Source organism: Dama dama, chromosome 14 (assembly GCF_033118175.1).
Source record: "Dama dama isolate Ldn47 chromosome 14, ASM3311817v1, whole genome shotgun sequence".
Classification (NCBI taxonomy): Eukaryota; Metazoa; Chordata; class Mammalia; order Artiodactyla; family Cervidae; genus Dama; species Dama dama.
Window position 1 is genome coordinate 54,043,953 of NC_083694.1, and position 17,655 is coordinate 54,061,607.

At 37.8% G+C, this 17,655-nt stretch overlaps 1 protein-coding gene across 5 annotated transcripts in view; it reads right to left on the reverse strand.

Moving 5' to 3' along the window:
• Nucleotides 1-17,655, reverse strand: part of COP1 (COP1 E3 ubiquitin ligase) — a 220,594-nt gene that overhangs the window by 168,348 nt on the left and 34,591 nt on the right. For 3 of the 5 annotated variants that reach the window (XM_061160777.1, XM_061160774.1, XM_061160779.1), the window contains exons 3-5: nucleotides 17,607-17,655; nucleotides 10,344-10,420; nucleotides 9,567-9,686 (exon numbers count right to left, since the gene is read on the reverse strand). The exon at nucleotides 17,607-17,655 is cut by the window's right edge and continues 49 nt beyond it. In XM_061160777.1, coding sequence (XP_061016760.1) covers nucleotides 9,567-9,686; nucleotides 10,344-10,420; nucleotides 17,607-17,655 — 246 coding nt within the window. The remainder of the gene's footprint in view (nucleotides 1-9,566; nucleotides 9,687-10,343; nucleotides 10,421-17,606) is intronic. The other 2 variants (XM_061160778.1, XM_061160776.1) reach the window with 1 other exon arrangement.

Consider the following 17,655-nt stretch of genomic DNA (forward strand, 5'->3'; position numbering starts at 1 on the left):
TTTTTCCAAATCTGGTGGAAGCTATAACACTACCATCTAAGAATCTCAAAGAACCTCAAGAAGAGGAAACATGAGGGGGGAAAAAAAAAAACTATACCAAGGTATATCAAAGTCAAAATACTTAAAACCATAAAAAGAGCATACACTGAGAGAAATACAGTTCAAGGATCAAGACTTCTCATCTGAAACAACGCAAGACACTGGACGATGGAGCAACGTCCTTAAAATACTGAAAGAAAAAAAGTATATCTATAACTCTATACTTATTTGGAAGTCCCTTTCAGATACAAAGGATAAATAAAGACATTCTCAGATATAAACAGTAAAAGAATTTATCACCAGTGGATCTACACTAAAAAAATAATAAAGGCTGTCTTTCAGGCAGAAGGAAAGTAACTGATGGAATTCAAAAGAACAAATGAAAGAGTGAAGTGAATGGAAAACAAAAGAATGAAGTACACCAGAAATGATAAATATATGGGCATATATAGAACTTTTAAAATATCTCCATAGAGTACAATTTACTATTCAAAATTAATAATTAGGGAGTTATGATATACAAAGAAGTAAAACAATTGACAAAACCAGTACAAAGGCTGAGAGAGAAGAAATGTAAGTATATTGGTGTAAGGTTCTTATACTACCAATGAAGTAGGATAATATTACTTAAAGGTACAATGTAATGTAATATAATGTATAATTATATTAAAAACCCAAAAGCAATCACTAAGAAACCAAACAAAATGTTATATCTGACAAATAAAATTAAAGTCAACAAGACAAATAAAATCATAAAACATACTCAATCTAAAATCATATAAATCATTGTCTGATCATGATACAATTCAACTAGAATTCAATTATCAAAATACCATTTGACAAAGTAGCAATATCCAAAATACATACACACATTTCTTACAAATCAGTAAAAAAAGACAAACAATCTATTAGGAAAATGGGTATAGGCTATGAATAAGCAATTCAAATAAGAAACCAAGATAGCCAAACAAATGAAGAAATTGTCCTCACTAGTAATTAAAGAAATACAAAAAATACAAAACAACAAAACACACACACACACAAGCTAAAAAACAGTACCAAAGTTTGATATGGTACAAACTCACAGAAGAGCAATTCGGCAATATTTAATACGGTTAAAATGTACATGTAAACCCTATGAATAGCAATTACACTTCTTAAATCACTTAAGTACTTATATACAAGCACAAGAAGACATGAAAAACAACACTAAATGCATTGCTGACAATCATGAATACTAAATAACTTAAATGTCCATCAACAGGAGAATAGAAATGTTCATGCAATGGATAACTATAGAAGTTAAACAAACTAGATCTATATTCATCAGTGGAAACCTCAAAAAGTAAACAAAAAGGCTTATGTCAAAGGATAAACTCTGAAACTTCTAAATCATACAACAATACTACATATGATTGTAGATACAAGTATATATATATATATATATTTTTTTTACAAGTATATATTTTATTTAAAAAGGGTTATACACACTTCAGAAGGATTCTTGCAAACTTCAAATGGTGATTACACTGGGAGAATGGAATGAATAACATAATTCTCAAAAGGCAGATCTAAGAAAAAGTGTTACTATTTATTAAAACTAAAAGAAGGTAATCAAAAGTTGCATTATTTACTGTATTTTTCTGTATGTTGGAAACATTCATCCAGTTTCAGTTCAGTACAGTTCATTTGCTCAGTCATATCCAACTCTCTGTGACCCCATTATCCAACTCTGCGTCGCCAGGCTTTCCTGCCCATCACCAACTCCCAGAGCTTGCTCAAACTTATGTCCATTGAGTTGGTGATGCCATCCAACCATCTCATCCTCTGTCATCCCCTTCTTCTCCTGCCTTCAATCATTTCCAGCAACAGGGTCTTTCCTAAGGAGTCACTTCTTTGCATCAGGTGGCCAAAGAATGGGAAATTCAGTATCAGCATCAGTCCTTCCAATGAATATTCAGGACTGATTTCCTTTAGGATTAAGTGGTTTGATCTCCTTACTGTCCAAGGGACTCTCAAAAGTCTTCTCCAACACCACAATTCAAAAGCATTAATTATTCGGCACTCAGCTTTCTTTATGGTCCAACTCTCATATTCATACATGACTACTGGAAAAACCATAGCTTTGACTACACAGACCTTTGTCGATAAAGTAATGTCTATGCTTTTTAATATGCTGTCGAGGTTGGTCATAGCTTTTCTTCTCTCTTAAATGAGCAAGTGTCTTTTAATTTCTTACCTGCAGACACTGTTCCCAGTGATTTTGGAGCCCAAGAAAATAAAATCTGCCACTATTTTCATTGTTTCCTCATCTATCTACCACGAAGTGATGGGACTGGATGCCATAATCTTAGTTCTCTGAATGCTGAGTTTTAAGCCAGCTTTTTCACTCTCCTCTTTCACTTTCATCAACAGGTTCTTCAGTTCCTCTTCACTTTCTACAGTAACAGTGGTGTTATCTACATATCAGAGGTTATTGATATTTTTTTCCAAGCAATCTTGATTCCAGCTTGTGCTTCATCCAGCCCGGCATTTCACATGATGTACTCTGCATGTAAATTAAATAAGCAGGGTGACGAAATACAGCCTTGACGAAATACAGCCTTTCCCAATCTGGAACCAGTTTGTTGTTCTATGTCCAGTTCTACTGTTGCTTCTTGACCTGCATACAGACTTCTCAGGAGCCAGGTAAGGTGGTCTGGTATTCCCATCTCTTTAAGAATATTCCACTGTTTGTCATGATCCACACAGTCAAAGGCTTTGGCGTAGTCAATAAAGAAGTAGTAGATGTTTTTCTGGAATTCTCTTGTTTTTCTATGATCCAACAGATATTGGCAATTTGATCTCTGGTTCCTCTGCCTTTTCTAAATCCAGCTTGAACATCTGGAAGTTCTCGGTTCATGTACTGTTGAAGCCTAGCTTGGAGAATTTTGAGCATCAATTTGCTGGCATGTGAGATGAGTGCAGTTGTGCAGTAGTTCAAACATTGTTTGGCACTGCCTTCGGAGTGGAATGAAAACTGACCTTTTCCAGTCCTGGGGCCACTGTTGAGCTTTTCAGATTTGCTGGCATATTGAGTGAAGCACTTTGACAGCATCAACTTTTAGGATTTGAAATAGCTCACCTGGAATTCCATCACCTCCACTAGCTTTGTTCGTAGTGATGCTTCCTAAGGCCCACTTGACTTCACACTCCAGGGTATCTGGCTTTAGGTGAGTGATCACACCATTGTGGTCACATGGGTCACTAAGATCCTTTTTGCATAGTTCTGTGTATTCTTGCCACCTCTTCTTAATATTTTCTGCTTCTGTTAGGTCCATCCCATTTCTGTCCTTTATTGTGCCCATCTTTGCATGAAATGTTCCCTTGGTATCTCTAATTTTCCTGAAGAAATCTCCAATCTTCCCCATTCTATTGTTTTCCTCTATTTCTCTGCACTGATCACTGAGGAAGGCTTTCTTATCTATCCTTGCTGTTCTTTGGAACTCTGCATTCAGATGGGTATATCTTTCCTTTTCTCCTTTGCCTTTAGCTTCTCTTCTTTTCTCAGCTATTTGTAAGGCCTCCTCAGACAAATCTGCCTTTCTGCATTTATTTTTCTTGGGAATGGTTTTGATCACCACCCCCTGTACAATGTCACGAACCTTCATCCATAGTTCTTCAGGCACTCCATCAGATCTAATCCCTTCAATCTATTCGCCACTTCCACTGTATAATCATAAGGGATCTCATTTAGGTCATACCTGAATGGCCTAGTGGTTTTCCCACTTTCTTCAATTTAAGTCTGAATTGGCAACAAGGAGTTCATGATATGAGCCACAGTCAGCTCCTAGTCTTGTTTTTGTTGACTGTATAGAGCTTCTCCAATTTTGGAGGCAAAGAATATAATCAATCTGATTTTGGTCTTGACCATCTGGTGATATCTATGTGTAGAGTCATCTCCTGTGTTACTGGAAGAGGGTGTATGCTATGACCAGTGCGTTCTCTTGGCATACTCTGTTAGCCTTTGCCCTGCTTCATCTTGTACACTGAGGCCAAACTTGCCTATTACTCTTGGTATCTCTTGACTTACTACTTTTGTATTCCAATCCCCTATAATGAAAAGGACATGTTTTTTTTGGTGTTAGTTCTAGAAGGTCACGTAGGTCTTCATAGAATCGTTCAAATTCAGCTTCTTCAGCATTAGTGGTTGGGGCATAGACTTGGATTACTGTGCTATTGAATAGTTTGCCTTGGGAAAAAGAGAGATCATTCTGTCGTTTTTGAGATTGCACCCAAGTACTGCATTTTGGACTCTTTTGTTGACTATGAGGGCTACTCCATTTCTCCTAAGGGATTCTTGCCCACAGTAGTAGATATAAAGGTCATCTGAATTAAATTCACCCATTCCGGTCCATTTTAGTTCACAGATTCCCAAAATGTCAATGTTCACTCCTGCCATCTCCTGTTTGACCACTTTCATTTTACCCTGATTCATGGATCTAACATTCCAGGTTCCTATGCAATATTGTTCTTTACAGCATTGGACTTTACTTCCATCACCAGTCACATCCACAGCTGGGAGCTGTTTTTGCTTTGGCTTCGTCTCTTCATTCCTTCTGGAGCTATTTCTCCACTCTTCTCCAGGAGCATATTGAGCACCTACCGACCTGGGAAGTTCATCTTTCAGTATCATATCTTTTTGCCTATTCCTACTGTTCATGGGGTTCTCAAGGCAAGAATATTGAAGTGGTTTGCCATTCCCCTCTCCAGGGGACCAAATTTTTTCAGAACTCTCCACCATGACCATCACCATCTTGGGTGGCCCTGCACAGCAGGGCTCATAGTTTCACTGAGTTAGACAAGGCTGTGATCCATGTGATCAGTTTAGTTAGTTTTCTGTGATTATTAGAGTGCAAAGTAAAACAAGAAAACAATAATATAAAAATGCTGTAATACCTATGATACCTTTGTTTCTGAACTGCCTCTCTCTTCAAAAAGATCTGAGTTCTAAAACTAAGATACCTGTATTTCTTCAATTCTAAGAGACAAAAGCACGCAAAGATTAATACTGACAAGTCAAATGAGGAATAAGGGTAACAGCTCTCACATTCAGTATGTAAATCTGTCTATCTCCAGTACAGAAGCCCCCACATACCTTTAAATGTGCCTGTAGTGTGACAGTCCAGAAAGTCTCTCTTTTACCACCACCAGGGGAAAAACTTGTAGTGTTCTCTTAAGGTCAACAGCTATGAGTTGTACAGGAAGGGATCAGAGATTCCAACTGCTTCTTAGTCAGATTCTGAACAAATTATCCTGTTTTCAACCTTTACTCTATGAGGTATCTCATGCTCCCAAATCCAAGGAAGGCCTTTTTTCCATAATCTAAATAGCAGTTGGTTCCCACCAATTCCCTACCGCTGGCTTAATTTTCTCAAATCTAATCTATCGCTTTTCATCCACCTACTTTATAGCTTAAGAAAGTATATTGTCTCTTCTCCTATTCTTTTGCCTTTTAAAAATCACTTTACTGTCATTTTAATGACATTAAGGGAGCAAGATAACTATATACATTCAGTCTATCATTAAAAAGCATTTTTATAAAAAAAAAGCATTTTTATATCATTTACCACTATGTAAAAATATTTATTAGTTTATTTAGTTTATCTCCTCAGCTACTGTACCCTGTTCCCCTCAACACAACACACAGAGCAGAATTCTGTCTTTTCCACTACCTTTAACCCAGCATCTAGCATACAGTAGATGCTAATAGAAAACCATGTTAAAAAGCACAGAAGGGTTTTGGCAACAATTTCTGGGATAAGACACCTAAAGTAAAAGCAACAAAACAAAAAACAAGTATAACTACATCAAATTTACAAGCTTCTGCAAACCAAAAACATGATCAACAAAACAAAAAGGCAACCAAAAGAATGGGTGAAAATACTTACAGATCATATATCTGATAAGAGGTTAATATACAAAATACTGTATATAAAGAATTAATATAATTCAATAGCAATTTAGAAAAAAAAACCCAAATAATGTAATTTTAAAATGGGCAAGGGATTTTCCAAAGAAGATATTCAAATAATCAACAGGTATATGAAAAGGTGTTCAACCGCAAATCATTAGGGAAATACAAATCAAAACCACAAGAAGACATCACTTCACACTAGTCAGAATGGTCACAGTCAAAAGGACAAGAAAGAACACATGCTGGTGAGGATGTGGAGAAAAAGGAACCCTTGTGCCCTGCTAGTAGGAAAGTAAACTGGTATAGCCACGATGGAAAACAGAATGGAGGTTCCTCAAAAAAGTTAAGAATAAAACTATCATGTGATTCAACAGTCCCACTTCTGGGTATATATCCAAAGGAAATTAAACCACTATGCGAACACCTGCACCGTCACGTCCAATGCAGCATTACTCACAACTGCCAAGATATGTTGGTAACCTAAGTGTCCATCAGCGCATGACTAGATAAAGATGTGGTGTGAAAGTGAAAGTCGCTCAGTCGTGTCAGACTCTCTGAGACCCCATGAACTATACAATCCATGGAATTCTCCAGGCCAGAACACTGGAGTGGGGTAGCCTTTCTCTTTTCCAGGGGATCTTCCCCATCCAGGGATCGAAACCAGACGTCCTGAGTTGCAGGCAGATTCTTTATCAACTGAGCCACAAGGGTGGGACATACATATAATGAAATGCCATCCAGCCACAAAAACGAAGGAAACGCTGCCATCTGTGACAGCATGGATGGACCTCGTGAGCAGTATAATGAAATAAGTCAGAAAGAGAGACAAGCACCATATAATCTCGTGTACATATGAATCTTAAAAGAACACACAAAAAACCCCAAGCTTACAGAAAAAGATCAGATTTGTGGTTACCAAAAGCAGGGAACAGGGGAAATTGAATAAAGGTCAAAAAGTACAATTTCCACAACCTAAATGTCCACTAACAGAGCAATGGATAAAGAAGAGGTGATAAATACACACAATGGAATTTTACCCAGCCATAACAAGGAACAAAATGGAGTCACTTGTAGAGACATGGATGGACCTAGAATGTCATACAAAGTAAAGTTTAAGTCAGAAAGAGAAAAGCAAATATCGAATATTAAAACATATACATGGAATCTGGAAAAATGGTATAGATGATCTTATTTGCAAAGGAGAAAATAAAGACACAGACGTAGGGAACAAATACATGGACACCAAGGGTGAAGGGAAATGGGGAGAAACTGGGAAACTGGAATTGACACATATACACTATTGACACTATGTTTAAAATAGAGAACTAGAACTTCCCTGATGGCTTAGAGGTAAAGAATCCACCTGCCAATGCAGGAGACATGGGCTTGATCCCTGATCCAGGAGGATCCCACATGCTGCAGAGCAACTAGGCCTGTGAGCCACAACTATTGAGCCTGTGTTCTGGAGTCCTGGAACCGTGACTTCTAAAGTTCATATGCCCTAGAGTCCGTGCTCCATGAGAGAAGCCACCGCAATGAGAAGCCCCCTCACTGCAACTTGAGAGTAGGCCCCACTCACCACAACTCGAGAAAAGCCTGTGCAGCCATGAAGACCCAGCACAGCCAAAAGTAGATAAATGAAATTATATTAAAAATGTTTAAATAAATAAAACAAAACAGATAACTGTGAGAACATGTGTACAGCACAGGCAACTCTCCCTAGTGCACTGTGGTGACCAGAATGGGAATGAGCCCAGAAGGACGGGGTCTAGGAACATGGACAGCGGATTCATTCTGCTGCACAGCAGAAACGAACACAACGTCATAAAGCAACTACACACCAATAAAAATAATTTTAAAAAAATTAAAAAGGAAAAAACAAACAAAAAAGTACAAATGTCCAATTTTAAGATAAATAAGTAACGAGGATACAATGTATAAAAAGGTAACTATAGTTAACACTAGTGGAGGGTCTATCTGAAAGTTGCTAAGAGAGTAAATCCTAAAAAAGCTCTCATCATGGAAAAAAAAAAAAACAAAAAAACTTTTCTTCTTTTTTCTTTTATCTATGTGAGATGATGTTAACTAAATTTACTGGAATAATCATTTTACAATATATGTGTGTCAAGCCGTTATGCTATACACCTTAAACCTATGCAGTGCTACACCTCAATCTTGGCTTCCCAGGTGGCACCAGTGGTAAAGAATCCTCCTGCCAATGCAGGAGACACAAGAGACATGTGTTCGACCTCGGGGTAGGGAAGATCCCCTAAAGAAGGGAATGGCAACCCACTCTGGTATTTCTCACCTATAAAATCCCATGGACAAAGGAGCCTGACAGGCTACAGTCAATGGGGTCCCAAAGAATCAGACACGACTGAACAACTAAGCAATGATATATCAGTTACATCTCAACAAATATGAAAGAAAGAAAAGCAAATAAAAGATAAAGCCATCCCACTCTCCGCCCCAACCCCCCCAGAAAAACCACAGGAGAAATTCCCACCATGAAAAAAGACACAACAGGGAGGCTCGTTTTAGTCAGCTCAATCTCAACTAGTCCTTTCCCCCACTAAGAGATTCCCATTCTACTCAGTTTCATCCAGACCTAAGCTATTTTAATCAGAATCAATCCACGGAATTTCTTAAAAATCAAGTTGAGAGGCCCTTTTTCTTCTTTTATCAAAAAATATAAATTCGCAAGTACAGGTGACCACACTATCTGCCATGGGATAAAAACCCAATAAAAGAAAATCAAACCTGTCCCAAAGAAAGTCATGAGAAGAAAAACAGAAACTCTCCTGACAACATTCAAATGCCTGATTTCATTTCCATATAGTCACCAAAGAAGTGATGGTTCCCATGTTCCTAACACTTGCTTGTTAAGCTCTTCCTTTTTATGTGTGTGAGCTTCTCACTCCCTTATTAAGTCAATTTATATCCCCTTTTTGTTCAAGGTAGTTCAGGGTGGGTATCTGCTTACACTAACATATACAATCTTTATTTGAATGGAGCATATTCAATTCCTAACTAATACATGCAAATTCTCATTTTATATGTTTTACATTTATTTACCTGAAATAAATGCAACTTTTCACTTATTTAGATTCCATTACATGAAAACAGGACATAATGTTGTTCCAGTTCCCATCTTTCTAAATGCCCTTAGTTAAGCCATCAATTGCCACTACTACTAAATGACACCTGCTGGAAGGATTTTTTGTAAATAAAAATAATCCCTATTTTCTCCTCCAAATCCCACATGTGAAGAGGGGAAGATTCATTAGAAGAAAAAAGATCAATAATAATTGTTCCCCATTAAAATGAAGCTCTACTTTCTCATGATCTGAACACTCAGCTTTTGTTAACAAAAATTGGGCACTGCGAGTAAGTTGTACTACAAGGAATTTGTTCTTTCTTTGAATTGAAAAAGGGAAATCTTATAAGTGGTAGCTTGCAGATGACTCTTGCTGAATAAAACTGGACTGACTGAGTAACACTACCCTATTATTTTTAAATATTTCTATATCTTTTTAAAATAAAATTTTTAAAAAGTTCAGGGGCCACTTACTGCTTCCAGTTGTTTCTTCTTCTGCACTAGTAACTCCAGCATGAGGTTGACATTGGCCAAATCAAGGTTATCTTGGTCAGTTCCCAACAAATCCTGAAATATTTGCCACCTGTGGCCATTCTAAAAACAAAGAAGAAACCCAACTTAACAAAACTGTTTTAGAGAGTCAAAAACAAATGCTTACTACTTTCTAATATGTTTATTACATATCAAAAATAAACTATTCCTTCCCAGCTAGTGGCTCCCCAATGCCTTCTAATTATAATTTAATCACTATTTCTCCCTTAAATAAATTTAAATGATATGAAAGGCACATTCAAGATATGTCAAGTCAGCTTCTCTAAAGGTGTAATTCCCTTCGAAACAAGTGCCTAGATTTTAATTACTTGTCTAACCATATTTTCCACTTTGTATTTGGTAAGGTAATAATTTAAGTTTACTTGCTTCAGTAATTTGGGGTTAATCCTCTTAAATTGAGAGTCTCTTAACAGTTTTTTTTTCCCTCAAATGACCACCCATAATTTCATCCTGCCATATAATTCCTTAAATGCAATGTGTTACAAGCCAACTGACTCAGTATTACCCCGCCAGACCTTTCAAAAGAGTATATTTTAGACAATTCAGATAAAAGAAAGCTGTTTATTGAATAGAATAATCCTAGATCTCCTTTAAGAAAAATCAGTAACATGCTAAGCTTGAATACCCAATTAATATTAAACCAATGAACACAGCAAAATGAGATTTATTAAAAATAGTAGTAAAAGAGTTGAAACATACGGTGCTACTCACTGAGTGGTCCAATTTGAACCTCTTTTCCTCAAATCTTTGCTTCTGTTTGAGAATGAGCTCATTCACTGAAAACAAAAACAAAACAAAAAGCACATATAATCTGTACTTTTATTAAATGATCTAACTGTTCTATTTAAATAGATTCTATTTAACTTTAAAAAGTCTCAAATCTCAGAGAAAAAAAATGCTAAGCAGAATATGCTTTTTTTTTTCAAATTAGAAACAGTTTTGTCACCGCTACTACTACAACTACCACTATTATTACCATTACTATTACTGCAAAAGGAAAATTCCTCAGAATATGTACTTTCTCCTACATGTGTCAGTGATGACACTATCAGCATCTGGAAACAGTTCTTGACTGTAAGAGACCGTTTCACACTCTACAGGGTAAGTGGCAGATTCTATGAGGGAGGCACTAAAAGGTTTCATTTGTTGTTCTTTTTGCTTGTGACTTTTCCATAAATATCATGGCAAACACAGTCAGTTACCTACCCAAAAGCCATTCTAACCCTTTTTTAAAAAAGAAGAACATGAGGGGCTTCCCTGGCCCTCCAGCAGTTAAAACTCCGCACTTCCACTGCAGGGGGCGCCAGCTTGATCCCCGGTCCGGGAACTAAGATTCCACATAGCGCTCAGTGTGGTCAAAAAATTAAATAAATATAAATAATAAATAAATAAAAATAAGAATATTATTTTTTCCCAAATCTCAGAATGCCAACTGCCATATACTTTCAAAGAGGCTAGATCCCTCCCTGGCCCTACGGAATGATGCTTGACTTAACCTAAATCCATCCTAGTCATCCTCTTGACAGTGACTGACAAAATGGTTAACTACTGAGACCTCATTTTGCCCAGTAAAGGGTATGCTATCTTTCAGAAGAGAAGGCTTGAATGAGATGTTTGTCTGCCTTCATTTACGGATGATACCTGGAATCACTTAGAGCCACCCTGCATCTCTCTTGAGGGGAGCTAGCCAAAGGACCAACACATCTGCTGGGGAAGGAAGGCCAGAAAGATGGAAAGAATCTGATCATATCACTGAGATATCAAATTAACTCAATCTAGAAATTCTTTCTGTGTAAATCAATACATTTCCTTTAATGTTCCAGCCACTCTTTAATAGATTTTTCATCTTTAACACCCAACTGATTAAAAAAAAAAAAAACTGATAAAAGAAAAGAGCAACTAACAATAAGCTAGTTTAACGTACTGGTCCTTAATTTACAGACGTTATCCTATGGGTTATTCTTTGCATTTTAGAGATGAGGAAATACTAGAAAGGGCACAAGAAAGTTACTCATGGTGACATATAATACAAGACAAAGTTAGGATATAAACCTAACTAATACTTCCCACCATACCACAATTTACTACAAATATTTTCTAAAAAATCAGAGAGATACCAGGGCCACGCTAGAAACCAAGGTTTAAAGATAAGACTCAACCTAAGTAAGACTTAAAGACGCAAGCAACTAGGAGTAAGCAGACAAACACATACAATGCATCAGTTATGATAATCAGTACCATCACTGAAACGGATTTAAAAAGAACAGAGGACAAGGAGCTATTAAAATGTTAACGAGTAGACTTCACACAGGAGATGACATTAGAACTGGGCCACAATAAGCACACAGAGACTCACTAACCAGGAAAAGAAGTGGAAAAGAATTCAAATAAGGGTGTGTGAGAATCTCCCTGGTGATCCAGTGGTTAGGACCCCCTGCCATGGGTCTGCACTAAATCCCTAGTCAGGGAACCAACGTCCAACAAGTCACATGGTGTGCCCCCAAAATGGGGTGGGGTGGGGGTAGGAGGGAGTAGAGGAGGTAAAAATCTCAAGAAATCTCCTTTAACACTGGTCATGAATGTTCCAAACCCTTAATTGTAATTCTCTGGATCCTTATAATAGCCATAGTACTAAGAACAAATAATGCCTTTCTCGGACGTCCCTGGTGGTCCAGTGGTTAAGAGTCCACCGTGCAATGCAAGGGACACAGGTTTGATCCTTGGTCGGGGAGTTAAGTTTCCACATGCCATGGGGCAACTGAGCCCGCATGCCACAACCAGTGAAGACTACATGTTGCAATCAAGAGCCCACGCCCTACAACAAGGACAGCACAGCCAAAAAAACAAACAAACAAAATGCCTTTCTACTGCTAAAGAGTTCATTCTAGCAACTGTCATTTTAGAGGCAAGATAGCAAAGTAAAAGCACATATTCAAGTCAGGACCAAATCCCATACTAAGGACCAAATCCCAATTCCACCATTCACTGGGGCTGTTGGACTTTACACAAGTTACTTGCCTTCTCTGTGCCTTAGTTCCCCCAGGGGTGGAATGCAGAGGACAACAACTACCTATGTCATAAGACGGAGAATGTATAAAGTGCCTGGAAAAGTACTTGGCAGTAGTAAAGACATTATATGTGTTGGTGACTTTTTTTAAAGCACAGATTTTAAATTTTGCATGCATGTTGTCTTTTACATTAAAGAGTAAGAAAGTAATTCATTAGGGAGGTAAGATCATTCAATTTACAAATTTTATCCACAGAGAACACTAGAAAACAGATTGCTGGGGTGGGGGTGGGGGTGGGGGTAGCGGCGGGGTGGGGGTAGCGGCAGGGTGTAGCTGGAGGAAGATCATGCATCACGGAAGGACAGGGAGAGCTAGAGTAAGCCCTAGAAGGAGTGCAGGAGAGCAACTGCAGAGCTTGGAGGAGACACACCCCCTTGCCCCACATGAGCCTTCCAGCAACAGTAGAGAAAGACAGCCCAGATTCCGCAATCCCCAGACTCACTTGCCCACAGCCCCACTCTATAATTTCATGTTCTCAGTCACAAGCTGTAACCCTGCTTCCCGGTCCTCGCTGGTGGCCTGTGACAGCTTCAGGCTAAACAGGGGACCTAACAGATCCCCATTCCTGACCACACTGGGACAAAAAGCAGCCTGGTAAGGGGAAGGGTCCCCAGAACTCACTACATGTGAGTGGAAGAAGCCTCTTGATGAAAGTGAAAGAGGAGAGTGAAAAAGCTGGCTTAAAACTCAACACTCAAAAAACAAAGACCATGGCATCTGGCCCCATCACCTCATGGCAAATAGATGGGGAAACAATGGAAACAGTGACAGACTTTATTTTCCTGGGCTCCAAAATCACTGCAGATAGTGATTGCAGCCATGAAATTAAAAGACGCTCGTTCCTTGGAAGAAAAGCTATGACAAACCTAGACAGAATATTAAAAAGCAGAGACATTACTTTGCCAACAAAGGTCCATCTAGTCAAAGCTATGGTTTTGCCAGTAGTCATGGATGGATGTGAGAGTTGGACCATAAAGAAGGCTGAGCGCCAAAGAATTGATGTTTTTGAACTGTGGTGCTGGAGAAGACTCTTGAGAGTCCGTTGAACTTCAAGGAGATCAAACCAGTCCATCCTAAAGGAAATCAGTCCTGAACACTCACTGGAAGGACTAATGCTGAAGCTGAAGCTCCAATACTTTTGGCCACTTGATGCAAAAAACTGACTCACTGGAAAAGCCCCTGATGCTGGGAAAGATTGAAGGCAGGAGGAGAAGGGGACGACAGAGGATGAGATGGCTGGATGGCATCACCGACTCGAAGGACATGAGTTTGAGCAAATTCCAGAAGCTGGTGATAAACAGGGAAACCTGGCATGCTACAGTCCATGGGGTCACAAAGAGCCAGGACATGACTGAGCAACTGAACTGAAGAGCAAAGAGGATAGAAAGGCAAAAAGTGAGAGGTGTGCCCCTTCTGGGGGAAGGGAGAAGGAGAGAAGAAAGGTAACTGCTGCTGCTGCTGCTAAGTCGCTTCAGTTGTGTCCGACTCTGTGCGACCCCATAGACAGGAGCCCACCAAGCTCCCCTGTCCCTGGGAATCTCCAGGCAAGAACACTGGAGTGGGCTGCCACTGCCTTCTCTGGAAGAAAACTAGAGGAAAAAGAAAAAGGAGGAACTATAGTGTAGGGCTTAGTGCATGAAAGGAAAAAATCAAAATACCTGTCTTGACAAAAAATGCATGAGTCTAAAAGACCAGAAAACCAAATCCGCTTGTGTTTGGGGTGCATGACTTCCAATTCTTTGCTCTCATTAAAACTGAAGAAAGAAGTGGACTTGTTAATGATTATGGCAGCAAAAAAAACTTTTTTTTTTTTACTAAATAAATGCTTCTTTTTTTGAAGCATGTAATTCATAACGAGGTCAAAGAAATAAGTGACACTGCTGGAACAAAGTTCCTTCAATCCCCATCAAAGTATTTATGTAAGCAGAGTTTCTCATGACTTACCCTTTCCAAAATAAAAAGTCTTAAACTCACACAATATGTCAATTATATCTCAAATCTTTTAAAAAAAACTGTGATTATCCTAAATAAATAAGAAAAATATAAATGAAACTGAATCCCTGCCCTAGTAATAACTATCAGTGGCAATGGAACGAATTGAGAAGAACACCATCACACATTGAGCAGCCATTTTCAAGAAATTTTTATGTCTAATACTTTATAAAATTTGTACATATTTATTTGATCAAATGCATGTCAAATAATTACAACTCAGAAAAAACACATTCAAAAGTTTAAAGAAACTTCAAAGTCTGTAATTTCTATTTTCTGTTACAGAAAAGTATGATAGATAAATCAGTAAGAATTTCAAGCGTGTGTGTGTGTGTGTGTGTGTGTGTGTGTGTATTTTGGGCCACACTGGGCAGCATGCGGGATCCTAATTTCCCAACCAGTGATTGAACCTGTGCCCCCTGTATTGGAAGCATGGAGTCTTAACCAGGGAACTGCCAGGGAAGTCCCAAAAATACATAATGACAAAATTTCATGGGCAATTTGCAATTTAAGCAGAAGTTCAAAGGGACAAAACACAAAAATTTCTCATTGTTAATGAAAAGTCTTTATTTTTGAAACAATGGTAAGTATCAAATCACTATACTATTCAGTTTCCACTAGATACATTTTAAAAAGAGATAAAAGCTTATTTTTAAATAACCATATTTATAATACTTTAAAAACTATATTCTTTACAAGCACTAAAACTTACAAAGAAAAATTTGGATGCTAATTTAAATATGGCATCAATGTGGGAAGTACATCATTTTTCAGAATTTTTATGTGTCATCCAAACAAAAAGGTTTGAAGATCTTTTTGAAAATGTGTAGCCCAGCCCTCTAGCCATGACTCAAGTAAATGTAAAGCATTAAAAGTGAAGGATCCTAACCTATCAATAAAAATATTAGAATACTTCAGAATCATATAACTTAACAGTTATTTTACAATGCTCAAGAGGAAATCTGATATTACTTTTAGAAGGCTCAACATCTTTCTAGTCCAGCAAAGAACTATAGGCATTATACAAATCATGTAATCTCAAACTAAATCAGTGGGAATAAATTGTTTTTTTTTTCAGTACAGAAAAAAACAAGTGATAGATGACTTTCAGAAACAGATCTCAGTGGCTTCCTGAGTACACAGGAACCTGAGGATTTGACTATCACTGTACAAAGGTAAAGACTGGAAAGGGTGGCGGGCAGCGAAACAGAATAAACGTATCAGGATGAAATGTTATTTCTGTGGCTGACATAAATACTCATACTGGAAGTTGCATTATAACTAAGACTTCAAATCTGGGCATAAAATACTTAATGCTTAAATTACATAAAACCAAAATTCTTTACCCATATAAAGAGAAGATTAAAAACTAGATCATAATGAAGATAATGTCCAGCTAAGGAAATCAGTAATTATGACTTCACTATTCACTGAATGTACACATTTGAGAACATATAAAATATGAAATTACATCTTAGTGTTAATATTTTCACATTCCTTCTGTATGGTGTTCTCACTTTATTTAGAAATTTACACAACAGAATTTCTAACTTATGGTCTCATTAAGGAATACTGCCTGAAATTTTTGGTAAATACCAAAATCTTAAGACCACTGATTTCCTTGCTGTATTTAACCATTCCAAAAGAAGGAGTAGTTTTCTAAAGTTATAAGAACTCAAAGAAAAGTGATTCTAAAACTCATAAGTTGCATGAATCCATGTTCGTGAGTTCAAGGACAAAGGCTTCTGCTTTGCAGGACTTTGGTTTCCCTAACTCAGCTCATGAAGTCCAGTCCCACAGAGCATCATATCAATCAGGATTTCTTCTTTCCTCCTAGTTTATCATAAGACTTTATCTACCTAGAAGAACTTGGTATTTCAACAGAAAATCATCAGAATATTTTCTTCAGGGTTCCTTTCTGCTATGCAATCATCCAATGATTTATTTTCCTTTATGAAAAGATACTGGAGTGAAGTGAAGAATGAAAGAGAAGAAAGGATTGAAGTCAATGGAATTTTAGAACACAGATTAAAAAAAAGGAAAGCCATGGCTAAACAGGTTCCACGTCAAGATTTAATACTGTAAAACACCAAACAAATCAAAGTGCAACTGAAGCAGAAGGAGGTCAGAATCTATATATCCTTACCTCCAAGTATGTTACACTTTAGAAAGAAGAATTATCCTTTCTGATATACATAACAAATAGTGTCGTACTTCCTGCCTATCCACACCTGAAAATTAATCTTCATTCACAAAAACTCAAACTGAAGACTTTCCACACTACCTTGGGCTTTTCAACATGTAGAATTCGTAGATTTTTCATAACTGGTCTCTGACTAGGTATTATTCCCAACTACTTACCATTTACCTTAAGGGTTCCCTATTTGTATCTGTCTTCTCCAGTTACCATTCCTCCATCAAATGTTCCATATTCATGCCTCCCTTTCCCCAGTTTTACTTTTCGATTGCCTCCCCAGGTCATAGACTCTTGTTCCCTCATCCAGGAGTCCTCACGCCCAACTTTTTCCCCCCTTCCCATTCTCCATTAACTCTTCCCTCCACTGCTTCTGCCCCAGAATGGAAACAAGAACGCACAACAGGACAAGAAACAGGGATTTGGAACTCTGGTATTCTCCTACAGCCTCACATTCCTCCTGGCTATTGATGTAAGAACCTGAGAATTGTACCAGTCAATTTTTTTTTTAATGAAATAGATATGATATATGGTACACATAGTACAGAATCGATGTCACAACCCAAGGAAGACTGGGAAAAGCACTCTGGTGACTAGGACAGAGAGATATGCTTACCTATAAGTTATGTTCTCTAAATAAATCTGTGCTACCACAACCTTTTGGGGACTGAACATTTTTAAAAATTAAAAATCATTCCAAAGACTCACCCAAGAAATTAGGATACAGATGGTCAATATTATCCACAACATAGTTACA